The sequence below is a fragment of the Blennius ocellaris genome, assembly GCF_963422515.1.
Source record: "Blennius ocellaris genome assembly, chromosome: 1".
NCBI classification, from domain to species: domain Eukaryota; kingdom Metazoa; phylum Chordata; class Actinopteri; order Blenniiformes; family Blenniidae; genus Blennius; species Blennius ocellaris.
Genome location: NC_137650.1, coordinates 20,005,416 through 20,029,211, shown reverse-complemented (window position 1 = coordinate 20,029,211; position 23,796 = coordinate 20,005,416). Strand labels below are relative to the sequence as shown.

Below are 23,796 nucleotides of genomic sequence, written 5' to 3'. Positions count from 1 at the left end.
AGGCGGAGTTGCCTTTTGGGAGCATACATGCATACATTCGTACATTTCATACTTGCCTGTGGAGAGGAGTTTATTACAACATCATGTAAAATCAACAATATTGATAATAATAATTTTAAAGCAAGCAGAGCTCTGGTATCGGAGTAGTATCAGTACCAGCAAATATCCAAATTCAGGTATCAGGACGGGATCAGAACCCTCTAACCCTTTCATTTAAATGTTTATTTCATTAAATGTCATCACCTTTTTCACCCTACATTTCAATTTCAATTTTCCATAAGATTTTATTCTATTCTATATTTGTATTTTTTTTAAATGTGAAGATAAGTAACATTTCTTTTTTTGTGTATTGATTGTCATATATTGTTTGAGATCAAATTACACCTTTTCTTTATCTGTTCTGGAGAAAATATGAACGAAATTGTGTGATTATGGAGTAATGATTGTAGAGTGTCAAATATCTTGCCTTTTTTGTATGTGAAGCATTTTTGTATGTGAAGCAACAATTGTTTCTCTTCATAAAACGTGCTATATAATTAAAAGTTTGAATGACTGATGATTATGTTTAATGAAGTATTGTATATATATTTGCAAGGTTGATATGTGTTACTCTGGTTTTCCCGAATGTGTTGGATGAAAGATGGATGGATGATAAGCTATTACCAAGTTAGACCAATAAATGCACCTAAAAAAAACAAGGGTACAACTATTATATAACTTAAGCTTGTAATTCTACTCAATTAGCTTAAAAGAATGATAAGAGGAACAATACCTCCGACGTTGGTGGGCAAAGTTCAACATTGAGCTGCAGCAGAAAGGTAAAGGCCTTCCGTGTTTCAGTCATGAAAAATGAAGGCTAACATCAGATTGCAAATACAACTACACTACATTTCCTATTATTACTTTACAGAGTATTTGGTAAGTGGGTAAAGGTTGCAAAAGTATTCCACTGACACAAGTGCTTCCATCAAGTTCTGCACAACACCATAAATGCCTTTGAGGGACAACTGTCAAGAAAGGTTTCCCCTTTATGAGTCATTGTGTTGCAAAGACAAGAGAAAGAGTTCAAGGAAGTTGCATAATTCAGCCAAAGGAAGGCTATAATGGCTTTTTCACTGCACTTGCCTTTTGCTTCTCGTCAATAGAATCGGTTCTGGGCAACATTTTATCTGACGCAGTCATTCAGAAGCATACATTGTCATAACTGTTAACAATCAACATGTTAATAAAGTCCAGGTTGTTGAAGAAGTCCTATTCAGCAAAGACACAAAACATCACATCAGCTCAGAGTTACTTTTACATCGACGCAGTGACGACGGGCTGGTACTCACTGGATACAGTATTTCCAACGCTGACAGCTGGATGGTAAGTCATGCAGAACGTCAATCACTGCTTCAAGCCTTTTTTTTTCCCCCGAAAGTGTGAGTACAACATTGTGTAGCCGTGTTCATATTCTTCGTGTTTTGTATGCTGAGTCATTGCAGGAAAACACTGCCAGTACACACAGAAAATAGGCTGGAAGGGAAAATGTCGAGGTAAATTATTCATAAGGTAACCAACCACAGTACAACTATAATGCTGTTGAGCAAGGCACCTGACTGAGGAACTAACTCCTTTGTGCATGACGATACAGATTCAACGCAATGGCAGCTGAAAAAGAGTCTGCTTCTCCTCTCGTTCCTCCCTAAAAAGCAGATTATAAAGGAACAGTGGTGTCATTACCACCTGTAGCAAAACCGAGAAGAAAACCAGCTCACTCTGCCGCCATCAATGACAAAATTTACCAAGGAAACAATGTATTAGAAATATTCACAAGTTCTCAAAGTACAAAACGCTCAACTCAATCAATGGCGCACTAAACACCCACTGCTCCATGGACGTGATGGGTATGTAATTGTTTTGATTCATGCACCAGTAGCCATTTCTTGATGATGGCACTGTGGTTATGGATGCCATGATTATCAATGCTCTGAATAACACCATATCGAGTGGTGCATGTGTCACTAGTGATATACTGAACAGTAATCATTACAGACAAGACACATACTATTTTGACAGCAACAGAGGTCACTTTCAATTGTATCACTGCTGCTCAGAAGAAATTAAAGGGAATGTCATGGGAGGAAGGGAAATATGGGATATGAACATTGACAGTTGTATTTTGAGTAATAGTGCAGCTGGCCAAAGGTCCACGACTCCTGTCATGTTGTAATATCTTATTGGAGTGGAAGAAAGAGCAGGAAATAAGATGCAGTTGACAAGACCAGAGACATGGCTCTGGTTCTGCGAGCCTTGCAGTAAGCAGCTTCTGATTTATGTCATTTCCATGATGTCTTGCTTTGCATGCATTATAAAGTATCCTCATGAAGTATTAACCATATGACACATTTGCAGTGTCAAATTTTTCAATACGTTCTTCACCTTGACCCCAATGTGCCACGTTCTGAATCATGACACCTTTGATGAACAGCCCTGTCAATAATGAATGGTACAAAATGTTACTGTGGGGTGTAAGAGTGAATCAATCTCCAATGTTTTATAGCATTTATGATTTTTCCATCATGTAACTAAAAAACAAAAAGAAAGACTGACTTGTGGGGGAAAAAAAGGATTGAAACCACATTTTAATGCATGGCAAAATCCATGGAACAGTGCAGAAAAAAAAAAACTGACATGGCAAAAAAACATGACATACAGAACATGGAGCCTGTCACTCAACCTTCAGTTGAATACAGACAAAAAATAACAGTAGTCAAAAAGATGAGACCCAGCGTGTGAGCCACAAAGAGGAAAGGAAAAGAAAAACATGAACCGCTTACTGCCAATACATGTTCCACATTTTTCCCCACTGTGTGAGGTCTGACTGACACAGCACCGCGACCTCATCTCAATGTCTCAACTTTAATGCTATTTGGCTGGAATATTAGAATCTCTTCAGAAGTGGGTAAGATGACAAAAGATAAAGACAAACATTTCCAACCGATATCTTTGTGTTCTTAAATTAGAGTGTGTTTAGGATCAGAAGGGATACAAGAAAGACGTCTCATGAAAGGTGGCATATGCGAAGTACAGGATTGTTAATACTTCTATAATCTATTTTTAAAATTGCATTTTCTTCTAATCATGATTTTATGTGAGATTTTGTATTATTGTATAACGTGTAAAATGTAAGTTTCTACCTATTTTTTAATATCAGATTGTATCTCTAAAATGATTAGTTCTTACAGAAAATGTTTTCTAAATCATTCTGCCTCAATTGCATTAATCATTGTAATTTTACCTTTTAAAATACCTTCTTTACAGTATGGCATTTTGTGTGTGTTTTAATGCCCTTTGTTTCACCTTGTTATCACTACGTTGTTGTTATCTTGCATTGCTGTAGCTTTCAGCACTAGCGAGCCAATTCGACATCAGTTACCCCAACTAAACTCTTTTTTTCCGACCATTTTGAGAAGATAACGACACTTATCATGAAAAAGATTTTGCAAGGTCTAAAACTTAACCTTAAACACAACACCTTCAGAATGTTTATGCGATATGTTGAACTGAAATGCACAACCGATAAATGTTGACTGTTTTGTAAAAAATGTTTACCCTCAAGACAAATTTTAATGAGGAGATCTTGTTTGGTCAACAGAGAAATCAGTCACCCAGGAACATCCACAGCTAAAAGATAAGACAATTGGGAAAACAAAAAAAAACATTTGCAGACAAAACCAGCAGGGACTCGAATGAAATTGACTGATGCACATGAGGAGGGAGGAGGTCGTTCAACAAAACCATGCACCATACCGTATGTAAATAAAAGATAAATCCTTATCGAGCAGAACTTGTGACTCAGCCCTCTACAGCAGCCATAGTTTTTTGCTATTGGCTTCTTACTCATGAATATTTTTTTTTTTCAACCTCCGAAGGCTAGTAAAAACTAGCCACAGGGTTTTCATAGAATTCTATATTCATTTTTATTTCTTTGAGGAGAAACTCAATTGAATGTAGTTTTATACTGGAATAAAGGTTCGGGACATCAGGGCTCAACTGTATTTATTTATTAATTTTTTGCTACAAAAGATGGCATGGGAAGATGCATGGATGAACGATTTCCACATTTTACTACAAAGAAAACTCAGGTTATTGTATCAGTCATGTTGACAGCAGACTGTGTAAATAGAAAATAGCTTGCTGAGCTGAGGTTCACAGATGGATTCCCTTGCAAGGCGAAAGGGGCTATATCAATGCATGTAACTGATGCACAAAATCCGCCAGTGAGATATACAGCATCTTCATGATTTTTGCTTTATTTCATAGAATTATTACAGTTGTGTCTCTTTTTTTTTAAACTACAAAAAAAAAAAGCAGAGCAGGGATGGCATTACGATTTGTAAGCTTTCTGAGTCAGGAGCGGTAACATTTTTTCATGAGTACAATAAATGCACCTGGATTTTCCTCGGTGTCTAGTGAGAGGTGAGGATTCAGTACTGGGGGGGATTTCAGAAAAGTTTAATACCGATTGAATGGCTCTTCCTTAACCGAAAATAATTGCATGTGGTATTCTACATGAGTGATGTACTGTTTAATATGTTACATAATATTATATCTCTCAGACTAAGAGCTGTTTAATAAATTATAAGTGTGGCTCTTTAGAATATGCAAATGTGTATCAATATACTTATAACAATCTTCACTAGTGTAATTGGATCACATAGAACAGAAAAAAAGTGAATTACAGTTGCAAAATAACATTATATCAAATTTTATTATGACATAATTATATGGTAACATAATATACATGGTAATCTAATGACATATACTTTATACATATAAATTAGGTAATTAGGTGATATTGGAGCAAGGTTGTTAGTGGATGAATAAAGTAGCATAAAGGCTGGTGGGTTGGCTGGCAGAGACACAATTCACTGCTGATGTTCAAGCAATTATCCTTTTCCAATTTTCTGACCATAACTCCCAGGTAAAAGATCTATCATCTAATTAGTCACTGCTTCCAGTGAAAGGCACATTAATGCGAATAGCGGAAAGACACAGGCAGTAAATAAAAGGAATTGACACATAGACATGCAAAATGACAGCTGCCGGCAACTAGCTGACTCGAGCTACGACATTTCCTCCAAATCCACCAATGACAAAGCAGTGCAGTCCTTTTCTATTTGAAATAGAAAGGAGGTGGAAAAAAATTATCAGTAAACAAGAAATAAGAGAAGACAGAAGTGGTATGAGCCTTATGCAGAATGAGAAGAAAAGGTAAATAGGCTGGAGAGGGCGGGAGTAGCTGCGACGGAGATAGAGGAATAGAAATTGCACTTCAGGACAGAGAGAGCGAGAGGAAGGAGAAGAAAAAGGACAACAGCTAAAAAGGATGAAGCCGTGATAGGAGAGAGGAGCAGAGGCGAACATTATATCAGATCTGAGTGGAGGAAGTCATTTAGTTAAATTTAGCCATCATTTAGAAAGCTCTTCAAGTCCCCCACTAAACAACTCCACACCAGCAGGCTATTGGATGCCACAAAATGCCTGCTGCAATCAAATACAGGAAAAGGAGGGAGAGGCAGAGAAGAAATGAGGGAGATAGGAAAAGAAAAGAGGAGGAGAGAAGAGAGGAGCAGGCTGGCTATGTGACACCTCTCTCTGTTTTCTGTCTTAGTCAGTGCAGTGACGTCAGCTTTTTAACAGCACTGGTGTCAAATCTGGCCTCCCTCCTGTTTCAAGCGCCAGGAAAGCAGCCTGGAAGAGATTATTAGACAGCAAATGTGGATTTTCTTTGTGTATACAATCTCAAAAACCCCTGTGCAACTTAATGTCACCTCTGTGAAGCTTTAGATGTCCAATTCTGCTCTCTGCACACTTACAGAAGAAAAGTGTCTAAGAACAACAAACTGGGAATTATGGCATTGCTTAAAGAGCAACTTACAGCGAGCTCCGCAGTGGCATTTGCAGTCCACAATGACATTTCCTCACTCATTCGCGCAGGGAGCAGCGAGGATAAAACGAAGAAATATAGAGAATTATATGGTCCATATCATAAATGTTGCAAACACAAAGAAAGTACCTCATACCAAACTATTGAAATATTAGACATAAAGGAACACGAATGGCTCTGCAGACATCTCAATGGACACGTGCCTCCACACTGCACCAAGCACAAACATTATAACCACAGGAAGTACATTAACTTTTTAATCATTCACTTTAAACTGCATACAGCAGTGCATCTAGTTCATGATTAAATATTAACCAGCCTATAATACAGGGGAAACAGTGTGCTATACAGTTACTGATGCACAACATTAAGTACATTACATTACGATATGGTTTATTATTATTTTTTGACTCCTTTACCTCGCAATCATTTGGAATCTGAAAAGAATGTGTATAAGTTATATTGATTTTATCAGTTCTGACTGTTGATATCTCCAATATTCTATAGGCAATTTAACTATTTCATGACATTGATATATATTCTTAAAAAAAATAAGAATATTTGATAAAACTCCTTACCTGCACAGTTACTCAGCATTACTTTGACTTCTGAGCACACATACCACATTTTAGTGGCTTGGATTGTTTGCACACTTGGTTAAAATGGCATGTCTGTTCTCAGAGCAGGAAAAAGAATCAAAAGGAAAATCCAGGAGCAGGTCAGGCACAGAAGCAAAGTTCAGAAACAAAGGAAGAGCAAACCAGGAACGCAATGGAAAAAGGGCTGGAGATCATGAAAAGTGACGAGACAGTCTAGCATGGACACACGGGGGGGGGGGGGGGGGGGGGGGTGCTATAAACACTGGCAAAGGAAGGACACAGGTGGAACGAATCACTTAATCAAATGTCAAAATAAAACAGGAAGTGACAAACAGGATGTGACAAACAGGTTAGTGACGTAGACTTTACTGATACGCACGAGGATCCCTGACACTTCGGTCTCGTTGGCAACCTTATGGAAAGCCTCGGTCCCACAGCGAAGTACGTGTCGACGCGGAAATTGCGGCCGCAGCGCAGGCGGTTATCGGAGTAAAGGCTTGAGCCTCCGTTCTCTGCGACTCAGCTTGAAAAACATTATCGCCCTCAACAGCGGTGCCCAGCTCCCGCACCTCGTTGGAAGACTGCTGTGCTGCATAGCGTGCTGACATTTCAATAAACTGAGTTAAGAAAACAACCAGGGTGCAAAAAGCGACGTATGTAAACAACAACTGTCTATTATATAAATGTTGCGGCCTCGTCGAGAGTGACGATCGTCACTACCAATCGGCAGACAGCTGTGTTGTAGCTCCTCCTTATGGAGCTCATCCAGTGGGGTTACACGAAAACCTGTCCTGCCCCTTCCCGCCCCGGCAACATACTGCACGGTGGGATGCTGATGCTGATGATATCATGGTGACACACCCGGATGAATATTCCTGTTCCTTCATTTGGATCCTTTTCTTATAGACATTGAGAAAATTGCTCATGTATGCCAATGTAAGCAGCTTGATGGAAGCTCCAGTGACTCAGTGTGTAGTAGTGACCAGACCCCGAGGCTTTGGCTCCACGTGTGTCCACAGCAAGCTTGTAGAAGCACCATAAAACATGGAGGAAAAGGCTAAAAGCTGGTCATTACAAACTGTATCAGCCATTGTCAAAAGATGATAGTGCACTCGCTTCATAAGTATTATTTTGGATGATCCGCAAGTGAGTCATTTGAGGCCTTTTCCTAATCTCTGCTGTAGTTGTTCTTGCATAGAATCTATATCCCTCAATATCTTGTTAAGACTAATGTGCGACTGACTCACTGCACTTACATGCACTGTGGAAGTGTCAATCAGAGTTGGTGCTACACCAGCTGTTTAGGAATACCAAGATCAGTCATAACATTATGAGTTAATGTTTTGTAGCTCCTGCTTTTGTAGACAAAAGTACCCTGAAATTTAATCACACGGATGGCACTCCACCTCTGAAGATGCACTATAGTATCTGGGTCAAAATTACAGTAGAAGCCCCAAGACGCAGACCTGGTAGAAGCGGACACATCAGAGTGAATGGATACATATTTAACTGTTAACACACCGTGATGAGCGGACAACCTGCCAAACGCGGACAAGGGACCGGTTTCCCTGGCAAATTTCAAGCTGAGCGGACACTACAGTAAAAAGGCCAAAATACTTGGGCTGGACTGGGTTATTGGAATATTCAGGCCACGGGTGATACACGACTGCATCCATACTACACTCCAGGTTCACTTCCATACATAACGTAATGTAACGATCCCAAAAATATCTCCACTTCTGCTTCCCGGCGTGCTCCACCTTTACTCAACGAGTTTACGTTTCACTTCAGGAGTTCTGAGCTGTCTGGCTCTTTATTTGCTTTTAAATTGTGATTGTTCAGGCGGGGAGATGAAGGATCTCCTCACACAAACATCCAGTAGGCTCTAGCACATGCACAGTCGGCGTGCACACACGTTCAACCGCAGAGGGTCAGACCCTAGTGCACAGGGTGGATGACGATTTTGACGTCACGCGTTTGGACCCAGTCTGGTTCACTCAAGATGAAACTGGACTGTATGTGGTCCCTGAAGTAAATTAAATGTTATTTAATAATTGTTTTCTATACATCTTATATACATGTTTATATATGTATTTATATTACATACATATTTGTATTGGTTCAGGTATGTGCTATTAAATAATCATAACATATTTGATGTTTGGTTCGTTCAGTATCAACTGGTCCGACAATTCGTCCTCGTGTCCCGTCCCTCCGAAGAGAGGACACCAGTTGCCCTTGGGTTTTAGGGTGTCCCCACATCAGAGGTTTTACTGTATTGCATCAGATCTATTAAATCCTGGAAGTTGTGAGGTGGGACCTCTATGGATGACTTGTTCAGCACATCCCACAGATGCTCACTTGGAGTGAGAAGCTGCTATTGGTGCTTTCAGTAGTAAACATAGGTCAGTTTGGGCGTGATGAGTGATCTGAAGCTGTGCAGCTGCGTAGACAAACAGTATATTCTGATGGCCTTTGATATATTAAGTAGTAGTAGTAGCTCCTCTACTTGATCATTCTGCATGGATTAGCCTTTAGTGAGTCTTGAACACTCGCAACCGGTCCGCCTGTTTACCGCTTTTATTTCACCTCAGACTATAAAGTGTACGAATAAATCACTTGCATTGTGAGTATCCAACGATGTAATAAACTATTATTATTATTATGGATGGTAAAACCCTACCATTGCTACTTTTATGTTATTTATTTAGACGTTGGATATTTGTATTGTATTCCCTTGTTATTTTTGAGGTATTAAATGCCTTGATGGCATCATCTGTTTAAGTCGTACCCTGTTGTGTCTATCTTTGGATGTCATAGCACCGTGGGAACGTGATGGTGCTGTAAGCTCCTCTGGCACTCGCAGTATGAGGTGCCATACTGCTGCAACTAGAGCTAAGTCAAGAGATAACGGCTTATTGTCTGCTTCCGCTCAACCATCAACAGATTAGAGGCATGTAGACACACTGGTTCTTCCTCTCTTTTTATTCCGTTCTCCTCCTCGTGTTTTTTCTCACATTTCCCTCAACTTTTCTTCTGTATAAGCCGAGGCATTCTTCTACTCACCAATATGTACTCTCTATTTTCAGACATCTCCTTTCTGTTCACTGCCAGTATCCCGAGAAATGCAGAGTCAGCCCACCAAACTACCAAAAGCCTTACCCTCTTACTCCACCTCACTCCTTCATCCACTAAGTCTCTTTCTATGGTAATGACCACCAACAGAGGGTGATATGGCGATGTAACGCTTGAGCAAGCAATCTACAGAAGCCACCAAAGAACCAAGAGGAAGGTAAATCAGGACAGAAAGCCACAGAATGAAAGAACAGTCAAAAAAAATAAGGGGGTATTGAGAGAAACATAGAAAAAACGTGCAGGGGTATTGCAGACAAGCAAGGGAACAGCACAGGAAAGTGCCAAAATGAAGTGAGGGATCCAAAGGTTGGTGAGGAGAGGAAGCATAGAAGATGTTGTGACGCAAAGGAGCAGAGAATGAACAGACAGAACGATAGGAAGCAGATAGAGGGCAGATGAAACTGTGACAGGAGAGTTATTTCAGTGGTCATATAGACATCTCAATGAAAATGCCAACAACCTAATCAAAGGACTCGAAAGGGCAGAGAGAGAGTAGGAAAATGAGACACCAAACGGGGAGCGGAATGAGAAGGAGTGAGGTTCGGGAAGTTGATGAGGGAGGATGGACGGAGAGAGATGGAGGACAGGCATAAAACTGCAAAAAAAAAGGATGAAAGCAATAAAAGTAAGATAAAGGGATGGAATTTAGCAAGAATGAATAGCAGGTAGAGAAGCATGCCCAGAATGATACATATACATATAAATATAAAGGAAACGAGAAAATGGAAGGAGACGAATCACAGTTACAGATGAAAAGAGGGGGAAAGACATGAGGCAAGAGAAAAAGGGCAGAAGGATGAAAGAGAGATGAGATAAGGAAGTGGCGAATGACAAAAAGAAATGGGATGAGAGAGAGAGAGCGAGTGTGTGAGAGAGAGAGAGAGTGTGTGTGAGAGAGAGGTGGGGGGGGAGGAATCACTTGCTTCTTGACATTCAAGAAGCATTACTTGAAACTCCTCACAGAAGCAGCTTATTGTCCAATGTGCTGAAGATGTGCTGAAGGACTTGATACTGTCTCTGCTGAGGAAATGCATGAGAATTAGAGCAAATTTGAGTCAAGAACATTTCTCAAAAAGTTCATAAAACAAAGCCTGATTGACATATGGTAATGAAAACAAAAGGCAGAGTGGATTCATTCATAATCCATCACCCTGCACTCACTTCGCTCCTCTTTGACTGTCCCACCTGTCTGGATCCCAACACCAAGGAGAGAGCTTAAAGTCTATTTAAGACTCTACAAGGATTTGATTGCGAGATAGACAAAGAGACTGAAAGCTGCACAGAAGTGCTGCGTTATTTAGTCGTCATTTGTCAGACAGGGGTAAGCAATTGCTTCGGCTCAGCTTTAATGGCCTGTAAAGGACAATGCAACATCAGTTTTCATACAGCTGTGTGTGTGTGTGTGTGTGTGTGTGTGTGTGTGTGTGTGTGTGTGTGTGTGTGTGTGTGTGTGTGTGTGTGTGTGTGTGTGTGTGTGTGTGTGTGTGTGTGTGTGTGTGTGTGTGTGTGTGTGTGTGTGTGTGTGTGTGTGCGTGCGTGCGTGCGCGTGCAGGACTGATACTGCTATAGCTGGAGTCTTGGAGCCTTTTACAACCTTCCTTTTATTATTTCCTTATCACACTGCTTAAGGCCTTCCCTCCCTCCTCCTCCTCCTCCCATTTCCCCTCTCCTCTTTTTCACCGTCTCTTCCTTCTTAACTCCTTCCCTGCTTCACTCAGTCACTCCTTATCCAGCTCTTCTCCATTTCTCTGCTTCTCCTTTCCAGCTGACGGGCAGATAATGCTCACTTCAAACTTCCATGTGTCAGCATTGCATTAAATGTGCAGAATTGCAGGTTTGAGTGACTGAAATATGTTTTTGTACTTAAATTAATGATTTGTTTAAAATGCCTCAATTGTCCTATGTAATTGAACTCACTTTATTACAGATGCGTTTGATTTGATTTTACTGGATTTTGGTGGATAAAATCCAACAATTTCCCTGCAGGTTAGCACGCGGAAGCATTGGTAATAAAGCACATTGTAGTCTTTAATGGAAACAAATAAAATTTAAATTTAACAAGGAACAATTTAACAGCCATTATGTGTTTCTTGGCCTTTGGACCCTGGAAACTCATTCCAAACCTTTTTTTTGTTGTTGTTCGAAGGTTTAAACACAGTTAAGATGCCTTTCATTTCCTCCATCTCTTTATCCGACCCCCCCACACACACACACCCTCTACGGCTGTGCTTGGCCGTTACAGAGGTACCTTGTAAAAAGCCTTCAACAAATCAGCAATTGCCTCAGTCAGTCACATAGCCAGCCTGTAACACAACCAATCAGCCAGCAAGTCAGTCAATCAATTTAACAACCAGTTCATCATTTAGCCGGTGAATCAAAATGACAGCCAGTCAGTCATTCAGTATGCCGGCCAGTTTCACACCTCCTCCTTTCACACCTCCTTCTTTGTCTTCGCCCAGTGTCCTCCCTATGGGGCTGCGCTGCAGTGGCACAGTGCACCATGGGGCCTTTTCCGCGGATTTCCTACGATGTTGGTTTCCATGATCTAACATCTATTAACATCCTCCCAGTTCCTTCTCTCCCTCCCGCCTCCGAATCTATCTTCCAGCATCTTTTCTTCTGCTTTCTCTGTCTTGCACACACTATGCTCCACGGGACCATTTTTTTGCTGCGTCCTTACGATGCAAGTTCAACACTGCAAGCGACCATTACCAATCATTAAAAATGGATAGAATAAGAACGATGATACTAAGAAATGATAGCCTGTGGCTAATGCATTTATAGGCAAACATACACACACACACACACACACACACACACACTATTGAAAATGCATAAGACGCAAATTAACACACAAAAAATATGTTTTTTTGTTTGTTTGTTTGTTTTATTCAAACACATACAAATGGTCCACATAGGGACAACAGAACCACACTCAAACGTACAGCAGGGCTCCAAAGGTAAATACCCCATATCTTAGATATTTTAGATATGCATCATATGCCATGCCTGTGCTCATTTGCTCACAGAAACATCCAAGACTTTAAGGAAATATACATTTCAGTCGACGGAACAAAATATACCCATTCATGCAAGTTTGTGTTGGACAGTAAAAAACATCACATAGAAACAAACTCAAAGTCAACACGTAACTTGAACCTCACAGCACCACATTATTATGACAGTTCTTGCATGGTCACACTTAAAATCTGCGTAAACACACACACACACACGATGTCTTGATTCGGTGGCACAAACATTTTCGGCTTACACATGGGACATTTACACACAAAAGGGCACCAGAGCACACAGCAATCCCTACAACGCTTCCCTCCAATGCATGCACACATTTATAACCCCTTAGCAGTTTCCTCTTGAGAGACCAAGACAAACTCTTGCACATTCTCACTCATTCTTCTTTGAAAGTATCTTATGCAGACTTTTTAACTTTTAACAGATAAAGTGGTATAATAACACCTGTGCACTTTAGAGCAGTGAATATGTTAATGTGAGTGGCAGCTGCTTTAAAATACCGAGTTGTGCTGCAGATAAGTGGGGCACATATAACTATGCAACTAAAAACAGTGAAAGTCCAGGAGGTGGCAGTCAGAGGAAGAGAAACAGACTCATAAACAACTGGCATTCTTTGCCAACCTGGAGAGTAATTATTGCTGTGTGCTATGTATTTCCTTCTGTATGTCTCGCTGTCTCGCTCGCTCCCTAAAATCACATTAATGGATGAAAGTAGCTTCTGCTGCTGCTGACTCGTCGCTTTGAAATGGAAATGTAACTCATTGGCTCCATATGTAGAGCGCGCATGCATGCACGCAGACACACAACAAGCGACACCCAGGCAAACACACACACACACACACACACACACACACACACCGGTGTGCCCTCGCATTGTCTCACCACACACACACACACACACACACACACACACCGGTGTGCCCTCGCATTGTCTCACCACACACACACACACACACACACACACACACACACACACACACACACACACACACACACACACACACACACACACACACACACACACACACACACACACACACACACACACACACACACACACACACACACACACACCGGTGTGCCCTCGCATTGTCTCACCACACATACACACACATACACACACACACACACATATATACACACAATGCCCTTAAACCATGGAACTAAGTGAGAGAAATACTGAAATAACACTAATGTAACATTACCAGGCACATTAGCCTGCTTAATGTTAGCCCGCTAGCCAGCTATTAGCCTACAGCTTATAGAAAATGTCATGCTAAAAGAGGTAAGGCGGAAATAATGAAATAGCAAAAGTGCTACATTGACACACACATTAGCCTTTATATCCAGTGAGCTGCTGCAGTACACCAACAGACACACTGAGGTTAAAGCTGCAGGGTGGTGGAGAACATGGTCAGTGTTATTCAGTCCAGGATTGTAATTTTAAAAAAAAATGTATAACCCCATTGAAATGCCCTTCAGCAAAACATTGAATTTCCACAAGTTCCAATCAGCTGACCCCATGCTGTCATCAAAATAGGGTTCTCCCTACCTGGATCAGTAATTACGATATTACTTTTAACTGGGTTATTTAAGCTTGCTGGCCCTGGGATATGCCAGTTAGGAAGATTTTACATTTCAGACCAACAAAGGCACGACATGAAAAACCTCCTCATTTATTTCAATGAGGCCAACGTGCTGATGCTATGCCAAGAGGCTCCTTTAAGGTGGTCCTGGATAAAAGTTTATGTCTTTGCTGGTTTTTTGTTTCTTCCATGAAGTGTTTATTGTGTCTCTTTACACACAATAAACACTCCATGGAAGAAAAAAAAACGGCGAAGATATAAACTTTTATTCCATGAAGTGTTTATTGTGTGTCTTTGCAACTACATTGTTTGCTACACACAAATGCAATTTGTGAATAATGCAAAACAGTAGAGTTTAATTTACAAGACCACATAATTCAAATCCCACATAATTCAAATTAATGAACATATTTAAATAAATATAATAGTTTTACATTTGTAAAGAGCAAGATTATTAGTCAAGAAGGCAACCTACAAAACAACATAAAAAGAAAGTTTTTTTTAACATTGTCCAGAAAACAGGCAACAACACTGGAATTCAGGACGTCTTACAAAGTTAATATAACAGAATTTACTCACCAAATAAATCAATAAAAGCAAGCAACCATTTTGAAAGTGACAACAATTGTGCAGTGCAACATTATTTCTTGACCAGCAACCACAAGACTGCATGGATGATTATCTTGCGTCATGTAATGACACACATAATTGCTTTTTTTCTCGATCATTTCTTTTATGCTATTGCTTCAATGTAATGGACAAATGAAGACAACAATTTCAAAGCTGTGAAACTGGGTTGTGTTTCCTTTGTCTGGACGTTTAGATATAATGCTAGTTGGTAGTGATTTTGAAAGGCTTGGAAAACAAATATGAGATAACTTTGACCTAGTAGATACAATCATGATCATACAAATGTAAAAAATAAGTATAATCCAATGCAAATTATTGTTATCATACATATCATGAAATATGTAATGGTATTCAATGAGATAAAAAGAAAAATCAGTTTCTATGAAAAAGACAGATCAATGTATTCAAACATTTTATTTTGTTTAAGACGTTCTGAGAGCTGGTAGGTATAGTTTGGTACACAAACTTTTACCAAAACAGAGATCTGGATTTAAAGCAGCCGTGAAGCAGATGTTGCGGAGCTCCACATCTTGAACGGAGGCCACCAGGATGCATAGCATGACCGTTAGCATAGCAAACGATCAGAAAACGGTGGAAATTATGTACTTTGCTATAATTGGCAAAAAAAAAAAAAAAGGTACCATAGCTGTTGATGTTCTGAATAATCGGTCAAATTAAATTTGGATATTGGTTTTCATGGATGTCTTGTCGTCACACCAACCGATCTTTCATTATGAACTCCAGTTGAGAGGTTCATTTCATGCTTATTTTTAGAGCTGGCTGGCTGAGTAATCCTGTGTTATGAAATAACCCTCAGCTCCCACCACAGCGAGGCGTCTGTACAAGGTACAGAAAAACAGCAACAAACTGCTGTGCCAAAAGTGGCCCCATTCAAGGTGCTATAGGAGTCAAATACGCAGATTAACCCCTCATGTAGAGGGCACGTTCTTATAGCTTGCTAAGAGAAGTAGTTCATGAGAAATGCATTTGGAGTTTAATATTTTAAACTGAAACTCGATTTAAAGACAAGTTTACACGTGTAATGCAGAGTTTAAAAAGATAAATGCAGTGATATCGGTCAGGTTTGAAGATTTCAAGAGAAAAAAAAAAAAAACATCAACATGGTGGTTCAGGAAAAGCGGTTGAAAAACTAAACTCGACACGGCATTTACTCATGCATACTAATGGGTGGTGAAAACAACACTGAGCCAGCAATGTGGCGTCACTTTTATGATGTTCGTAATTTCAAGCGCTGTTGTGCTTTTTCGTATGATATACACATTCTCTTTTATATCCCGTTTTCATGCTGTCCCCTCAGATTTAAAATGACACATAGATGTGGGTCTCTATTGTGTGTAACACAGTATTTACGGCAAGCGTGAAATATCTGAGTCGAGTCATTAATATCAACAGATTTTAGGGGCCTGTTTGTTCATGCCTTTAGGTCAGTTTGGCGGATTTCCCTCCGTATCTGTGGTATAAATCCAAGGCAGACAGAGTTATGATGTCATTACTTAATGCCAGACATTACTAGCCGAGCAGCATAAGATGGAAAAGTCATTCCTGATTAATAGCATCTGCCGGGGAATACATTTTCATTTTCTCTTTCATTTTGTCTCCCCCATATAGCACTTCTTCTCACTCCTCTCTGTCCCATTTTGTCTTTAACACGCGGTTCTCGTTTCAGGCTCCACCTCAATCCCTCTCTCTTTCTCTCTGCGTTCACACATTTTCTCTGTTCCTTCTTGCAGTCTCTCACTCACTGCCCTCTCCCTCTACATTAGCGTACTGTATGTAGGCCATGGCTGTTTTAAAGCATGTCATTTGAACACTATAAAGACAAATAACTTGTTAATTTTGACTAGTTGAAAAGGGGTTTTATTTCACTCCCGCGTCATCGAGCGTAATGACCCATGCATTGTTAACATGGACTCTGATAAATAATTCTTCTGTGACACCAACAGTAACACTACTTCACTTGAAATGTTCTACATGTGGATTAATACAGATTTAAGTATCAGGATTGGAAAGAATCTACATATGTCTGTTATTCACACGACGACTCTGCTCTCCATTGAACTGTGACGCTGCGGTAGTTAACTCTGTGTGTGTGTGTGTGTGTGTGTGTGTGTGTGTGTGTGTGTGTGTGTGTGTGTGTGTGTGTGTGTGTGTGTGTGTGTGTGTGTGTGTGTGTGTGTGTGTGTGTGTGTGTGTGTGTGTGTGTGTGTGTGTGTGTGTTTCTGTGGTCTCACTCGACGTCTGGAAGGACCCCTCAAGTACATGGTTATCATCAGCGCTCGATGAGATGCCTCGCGCCTTCGGCTGCAGGTGCACACGCAGGAGCTCTTCTTCAAGCTCAGATTGTTTAAAACGTGCGCGATCTTCAGTGTGACTGAGGGGAATCATTTACAATACGAGCACCTGAAAACATTGAGCACCTGCATGCCTCTGCGTGTGTCTTTTAGTCGTGCTCTCACACAGAGAGGTTAAAATTTTAAGTGCGCCTATGCTTCTAATATGCAGGGAGCAGAAAATTATTAAACACACGCACACGCACACACACACACACACACACACACACACACACACACACACACACACACACACACACACACACACACACACACACAGGGAATCCCACACAAATGCGCACACAAATATGAGGCTGTACTGAAAGTCAGCAACAACAAAAACGTGCTGTAATCCGACGCCACTGTTTTTATATAAAAGTCGCATGCTGCATACAAAGAGTCATAATTTTCAATAATTTTTGAATATTAAAATATTTGTTAAAAACTCATTTCAAGTAAACCAGTAGATATATAGCTATATTCATCATTTATTCAAACCTGTGACAAAGGTTGTGTATGCCAATGACTCCGTCAACTGATTTAGGAAAATCTTCATATAATTTCAATAAAAAAATGAATTATCCAAAAGAAAAACCTTCTACGATTACAGATAATAGTAAGGAATTATGTATTTTATCCACATAGGCAGCTTCAGCCAAGGACAGTGTTTAAAAGACATCTCAACACACGTAAATTTATCATAGGACCAGTATGTCCCTGAGACAATCACGTAAAAGAACATGTTTCTACAAAAAGAAAGACACTGCATGTGACACAAAAAAGCTTTCGCTTTCAAAAGGTTGAACAAACTCGACTATCGTCAATTGAGACTGACTCTGTTTATCCAAGTTACATGAAATGGATAAGAAGGTGGGCGGCTGGATGGACAGATAGACTAAATCTAAGCAAAGAAGAACTTTTAGAGGAATGAGTATTGGAATCATGAAGTAGTTATGTAGCCACAAACAAATCTGGGGGGGGGGACGCCTGCTTTGAGGTTGTCAAAATTAGATTTGTACATAAATAATGACAAGAATCTTAGACTGATTTTTTTTAGAAAAAAATGTCTATTTGTTTTATTGCCAGTCCTCCTACTGTCATATGTTAAGAGTGGATGTGTTCACTAATGTTCGGCTTCACTGTAATGTTTTGGCAAATCATTAACAAACCACAAGCCTTCCTTTATTTGGAAAGAGATCCATTTTGTTGAAAGTGCTGTTAAATAAATATCTGTAGTCATTCAGTAATTCAACTAGTTCAGTTTCACCACAAGATGCTTTTTCAAAAAGACGACACGGTCGGACACACTTGCATGGACACTGTGCTTCACTGATGAGAATCTTGAGACCTGACAGCATCCAGTGAGTGACAAAATCGGATCAGTCGGAGCGTCTCCCCGACTGACTTTATAAACATATCCTTTATCCATTTGTTATGTTCCACCGACAGAAAAATGTAAACGTTTTAAAAGCGGTTTACAAAACACAAGCTTGCAGGGAGTACAATTTGTTGGATGTTCAATAAGGAACAGTGTTTGAACTTTATAGCTGCCTCTATGATAACATACTTGGTCTCACACACACACACACACACACACACACACACACACACACACACACACACACACACACACACACACACACACACACACACACACACACACACACACACACACACACACACACACACACACACACACACACACACACACACACACACACAAAGAGGTCTCAGTCATGGGATAACAGGTGGTCACATATGGACAGCAATCATTACTCTGTGATAACACCTGATCAAAAGATGCCACTGGGAGATTATTGAAAGCGTTGGAAACAGCAAATTTTGTAGATATTCCTTTGAGAATATTTACCACATGCATGCCTGGGGCCCCAAAGTTAAAAACTAAACCTTCAGGTGCACATATTCTGGTTAATGAATGCTTGATCTTTTTTATTTCATGATGCAGGCCCTCCCTATGTTTTTCCCTATAGTTCAGTTTGGTGTGACTACTGTATTGTGAATTTGGATTAGAAAAACTGCTCTGCTTTACTGCTTTAAGGAGCCATCTCCTCTTTCGTGGTTGCACATGCCCCACATGTGATATTATTATGCCAAGCATGGGGACAGGCGGCTCCAAAAGTTCCAATATCTTGCTGTTTGGCATTAATTCAATGTCAGCTAATTGTCACTGTGTACATATGGTGTGTGTGTGTGTGTGTGTGTGTGTGTGTGTGTGTGTGTGTGTGTGTGTGTGTGTGTGTGTGTGTGTGTGTGTGTGTGTGTGTGTGTGTGTGTGTGTGTGTGTGTGTGTGTGTGTGTGTGTGTGTGTGTGTGTGTGCATGTGTGTGTGTGTACGCAAGTGATTAAACAAAGGCTTCATAGTCCCAGAGGGAGTCTTAAATGAAGTTCCCAGACATGTTATCCCCAGCTGTGTGTATATGTTTGTGCAACTGTGAGCATGTGCCAGAATTGTCTTCCGTACTATCCCAGTAGAGTGTTGTTAACAATATATCAATTATATAAGCGCTCGCTGGCTTGTATGGGACTTCTCATCACACTTGGACAATTGGACATTTCGTGGCTGTAACAAATTGATGAATGCGCTGACATGGGTTCTCCATCTATCTGAGCCTCACCCAATGAAACAAGGTAAACATAAGTATGCTGGGATCGGCTCCAGCCCCACACGACCCGAAAAGGCATAAAGTGGTATAGATCAATATGGTTTAAAGTTATACGAAATAATGATCATCGATAGTGAAATACTTCCCATTTGATCTTGAGTTGACGCTCTGAAAATACCTGTATTTTTTTTATGTCATCCTTAATGAAATTTCCAGACAATCAATAATTAGTTGTGTGCTGGAATTTAAAATGTGACATCCCATTTAAAAGGCTGGAACCCATCTGTGGCTCGAGATTTAACCAAATAAATCATTACAAACCCTGTCTGTCTTTCCAGATGTCTGTGTGCCCTTTAATTTTATCTTTCTTTGTCTTTGGTTGTGATCACCCCTCAGTCCCTGAAAGGTTTTATTGGTGAATATCATCATGGTGTCAATACTGACAGATTAAAAGGGTGTGCTCCATTTACCATCTAGTTTTGTTGGCTAAATTGAAGAGGATGGAGTTGCAAATATAGTCTAAAACTGCCTAAACTAAGGGCAGAAAGTATAGACTTTGTATAGGGCTCAAAAATTGCAAGAACCAACCTCACAGAAAGTGATTGAAGTGGAAGATGGATCAGGGGTGATAGGAAGCAGTTGCTTCAATCACAAACCGCTTAATAGCCCCACTATCATAGCATACACGGTTCTCCACCAATCACACATTCGTTCAAATCCCTTTATTTCCAGGTTGACAGCCTGCGTGCACGGGGGATGCAGATGAAGATGACTGACACACACACTTTAACTATCTATCCCTCTATCACATGCAACATCTTTACTGTGACGGAAAAAGACATCGAGAGGACACAGGCACAAGATATCATTACCTGCAAACACACCAACAATTTGAAGCAATTTAAATGTGAGTAGAAACAATTTTCTTCATAACGAACGAGTTAGAAGTGCGTGTGCGTGTGCGTGTGCGTGTGTGTGTGTGTGTCGGCAGTCTTGGGAGAGTCTGAGGAAGACATACAGAGGATCAGGCATTGACACAGAGAGGGAGGAGAGGTGCACACAGAGAAGCTATTGATAAAAAAGAGTAACATTAAGGCTCCCACCAAACGAGGGGAATGTTAACACTTTCTTCTCTATCAGTCTATCTTTAACACGAGGGGATTCTTTGGTCACGGGACTCAGCCAACGCAGACCTGCTGGGCCGTTGACATCCAACATCAGACAATCCACAGTCTTTTGAGACAACTGCTCCGTGGCAAGCACGACTTACCCAAAACCATGTTTAACTGAGCCTGGGATTTCCTCTCTTCATGTGCGCCACATGAAAAACCGCTCTCTGCTCTTGCTGCAAGAGCTGAGAGAGCTGCCTAACAGCAATCAAGATTCCTAACTGTGTCAGAAATCTGGTTTAAGTTGCTCTGTGAGTCATTTTTAACTTATATAGGAGAATATCTGCACAGCATGCAGGCCCCAAAAAACTGAGCGTGCCTCCACTGCTCCCCAGATGTGATAATGTGTCCAACTTGGCCACTGCACTCTGTCTCCCCCTCTCACGCGCACATACACAAACTAAACCCACGAGTGTGCACGTAGACTCGCTCCCATCGCCTCCGTTACACTCTCCCCAACGTCTCAGTATTTCAAACAGGCATTCGCACATACACGCGCGCGCACGCAGTACCCAAACCTGCGCGCAAGCGAATTTGGGTGCGCGCAGCCTCAACTCTCACTCACTCCGTCACATAGACGCGCACGACAACACCGTCTGCAGCAACGAAACTGCATGCACACCCCCACACCACCACCCCCCCCCCCCCCCTTTCTCGTTCTCCCGTGGGCGCGCACACGCGCACTATCCAACCTGCGAACATTTTGATCCAACACGCGCGCACGTACACGTGCCCGCTTCGCATGCGGGCATTCGCTCGCAGCGAAACGCGCAGACGAATTGGAAACCTCCAAAAAAAACTCACCTTTGGACGAGGAGAAATCCCCGATGAGAAGCCCCAGCAGCAGGAGAAGCGGGAGGTCGCGTCTCAGCCTTCCCATTTTCTTCGCATTCAGCCTCCACCTCATCAGCAGCATCACCGGCGCTCCCAAATCCGTCATTTCGCTCTTAAATAAATCCAAGCTGGCTTAAATGTTAAGCCTTCTCCCCACCTTGCCGCTCTGCTTGGCTGAAAGAAGCGGAGGGGGGTACAAGAGGACGCCCGTCCCCTCCTCCTTTCCTTTCGTTATTATAGAAAAAAATTAAAACAAAAAATAAAAAATAAAAAAAAAGCACCCGAGGATCAATCACGAAAATCCTCCTCGCACACGTCCATGGTAAGGTTTGGACAGGACGACCGGTGACGGGTTGACGGTCTCAGATCGGGCAACACGCCGCTGGTGTGAGCTGTCATAGCAGAGACCGGAGGACCAGAGGAGAGAGAGAGAGATGAAGAGATTCAGTGAAGGAGGGGAGAGCTCGAGAGAGGTGGTCGGTAGGTCCGCACAGCACGGCGAGCGAGCGACGACTGAGACGGTGGAGAGCGAGAGAGCATGGGAGAGAGAGGGAGACCCAGAGAGAGAGAGAGAGAGAGGTGTCGAGAGTCGCTGCTAGGGAAAAGTGGGAGATGGTGGAGGAAGAGAGACAGGAAGAAAGTAAAGAGGAAAGAGAGATGAAGAGGAGGAGAGAAATGGGATTCAGGTTGCAGTAAAGAAGAAAGGATGGCAGAGAAATAGGAAAAGACGGAATGTGTTGGAGAAGAGAGAAGGAAGGAGAGATGGATGAAAGAGGAGAAACATTAGATTAAAAGGGAAGGTTCAAAACTGAAGGGGTGGGAATGGAGGTGGTTCAAGGAGTGATAGATTAAGTGAAATAAGCAAATGTAGAGGGAACAAGGGTGAGAGAAAAGAGGAATAAAAAGAGGGGGAAGTGGTGGAGAGCAGATGAGAAAGAAAAACAGGAAAAGAAAGGTCAAAGGAAGTGGAGAAAAGAAGGATTTCAAAGAGAAAGAAATATGGAGGAGGGAGAAATGACTAAGCAAAGAAGAGAAGGAAAGGTCGATTTCAGAAGAGAGAGAGCGTGACAATAAATAAGAAAGTGAAAAGAATTGTAAAAAGAAGTAGTTGGAGAAAACGAGTAAAAGACAGAGGGGAATGAGGTTGGTGAAGAAAGAAATGAGGGACACCAGAGTGAACCTGATGAAGCAAAAGTAGGAAAAAACAACCCGAGAAAGAGAGCTGGTACAAAGAAATGAAGTGGTGACTGCAGAGATCGATGGATGAGAGAAAAATAAAGAGATGGAAAACACATGGAGAAGAGGAAGAAGAGAGAGGGAGAAATGAGAAGAAAAGAAAGGCCTGATTCGGACAAGTAAAAGATGCATTGCTTTGGCCAAAGTCATGTGCACACACAGACACACACACACACACACACACACACACACAGATGTTAAACACAAATCATGGTGTTGCTGAAACTTGTCAATCAATCTCAGCAAATTATCAACATCCTTCTTCTTTCATCTTTGTGTGTGTGTGTGTGTGTGTGTGTGTGTGTGTGTGTGTGTGTGTGTGTGTGTGTGTGTGTGTGTGTGTGTGTGTGTGTGTGTGTGTGTGTGTGTGTGTGTGTGTGTGTGTGTGTGCGTGCGTGTGCGTGTACCCCAAATGGAGTCACGAGCCAGTTATTGATCCCGGGTCCCCGGTGGCATGTGCAGAGGATCACACTAACAAGATTACAACGCTCCAAACACGACGTGGAGACTGAGCCCAGCGAGCCAAAGAGACGACCAACCGCAGCAACATTTTGAGGCAAATGCAAATCACATGTGTCACTCCAAATTTGGCCTGCTACAATATTTCCCTGCAGGTGTCACCCACTACTTTCACGTCATAAAAAGAGAAGCCAGCCAATGGTTGCCC

The 23,796-nt window shown here is 41.3% G+C and overlaps 1 protein-coding gene across 1 annotated transcript in view; it reads right to left on the bottom strand.

Moving 5' to 3' along the window:
• Nucleotides 1–21,999, bottom strand: part of LOC308139985 (CUB and sushi domain-containing protein 1-like) — a gene marked incomplete at both ends in the record, with an annotated part of 391,623 nt that extends 369,624 nt beyond the window's left edge. Inside the window, one exon of the mRNA XM_080509617.1 lies at nt 21,864–21,999. Coding sequence (XP_080365743.1) covers nt 21,864–21,999 — 136 coding nt within the window. The remainder of the gene's footprint in view (nt 1–21,863) is intronic.
• Nucleotides 22,000–23,796: the final 1,797 nt, after the last annotated feature.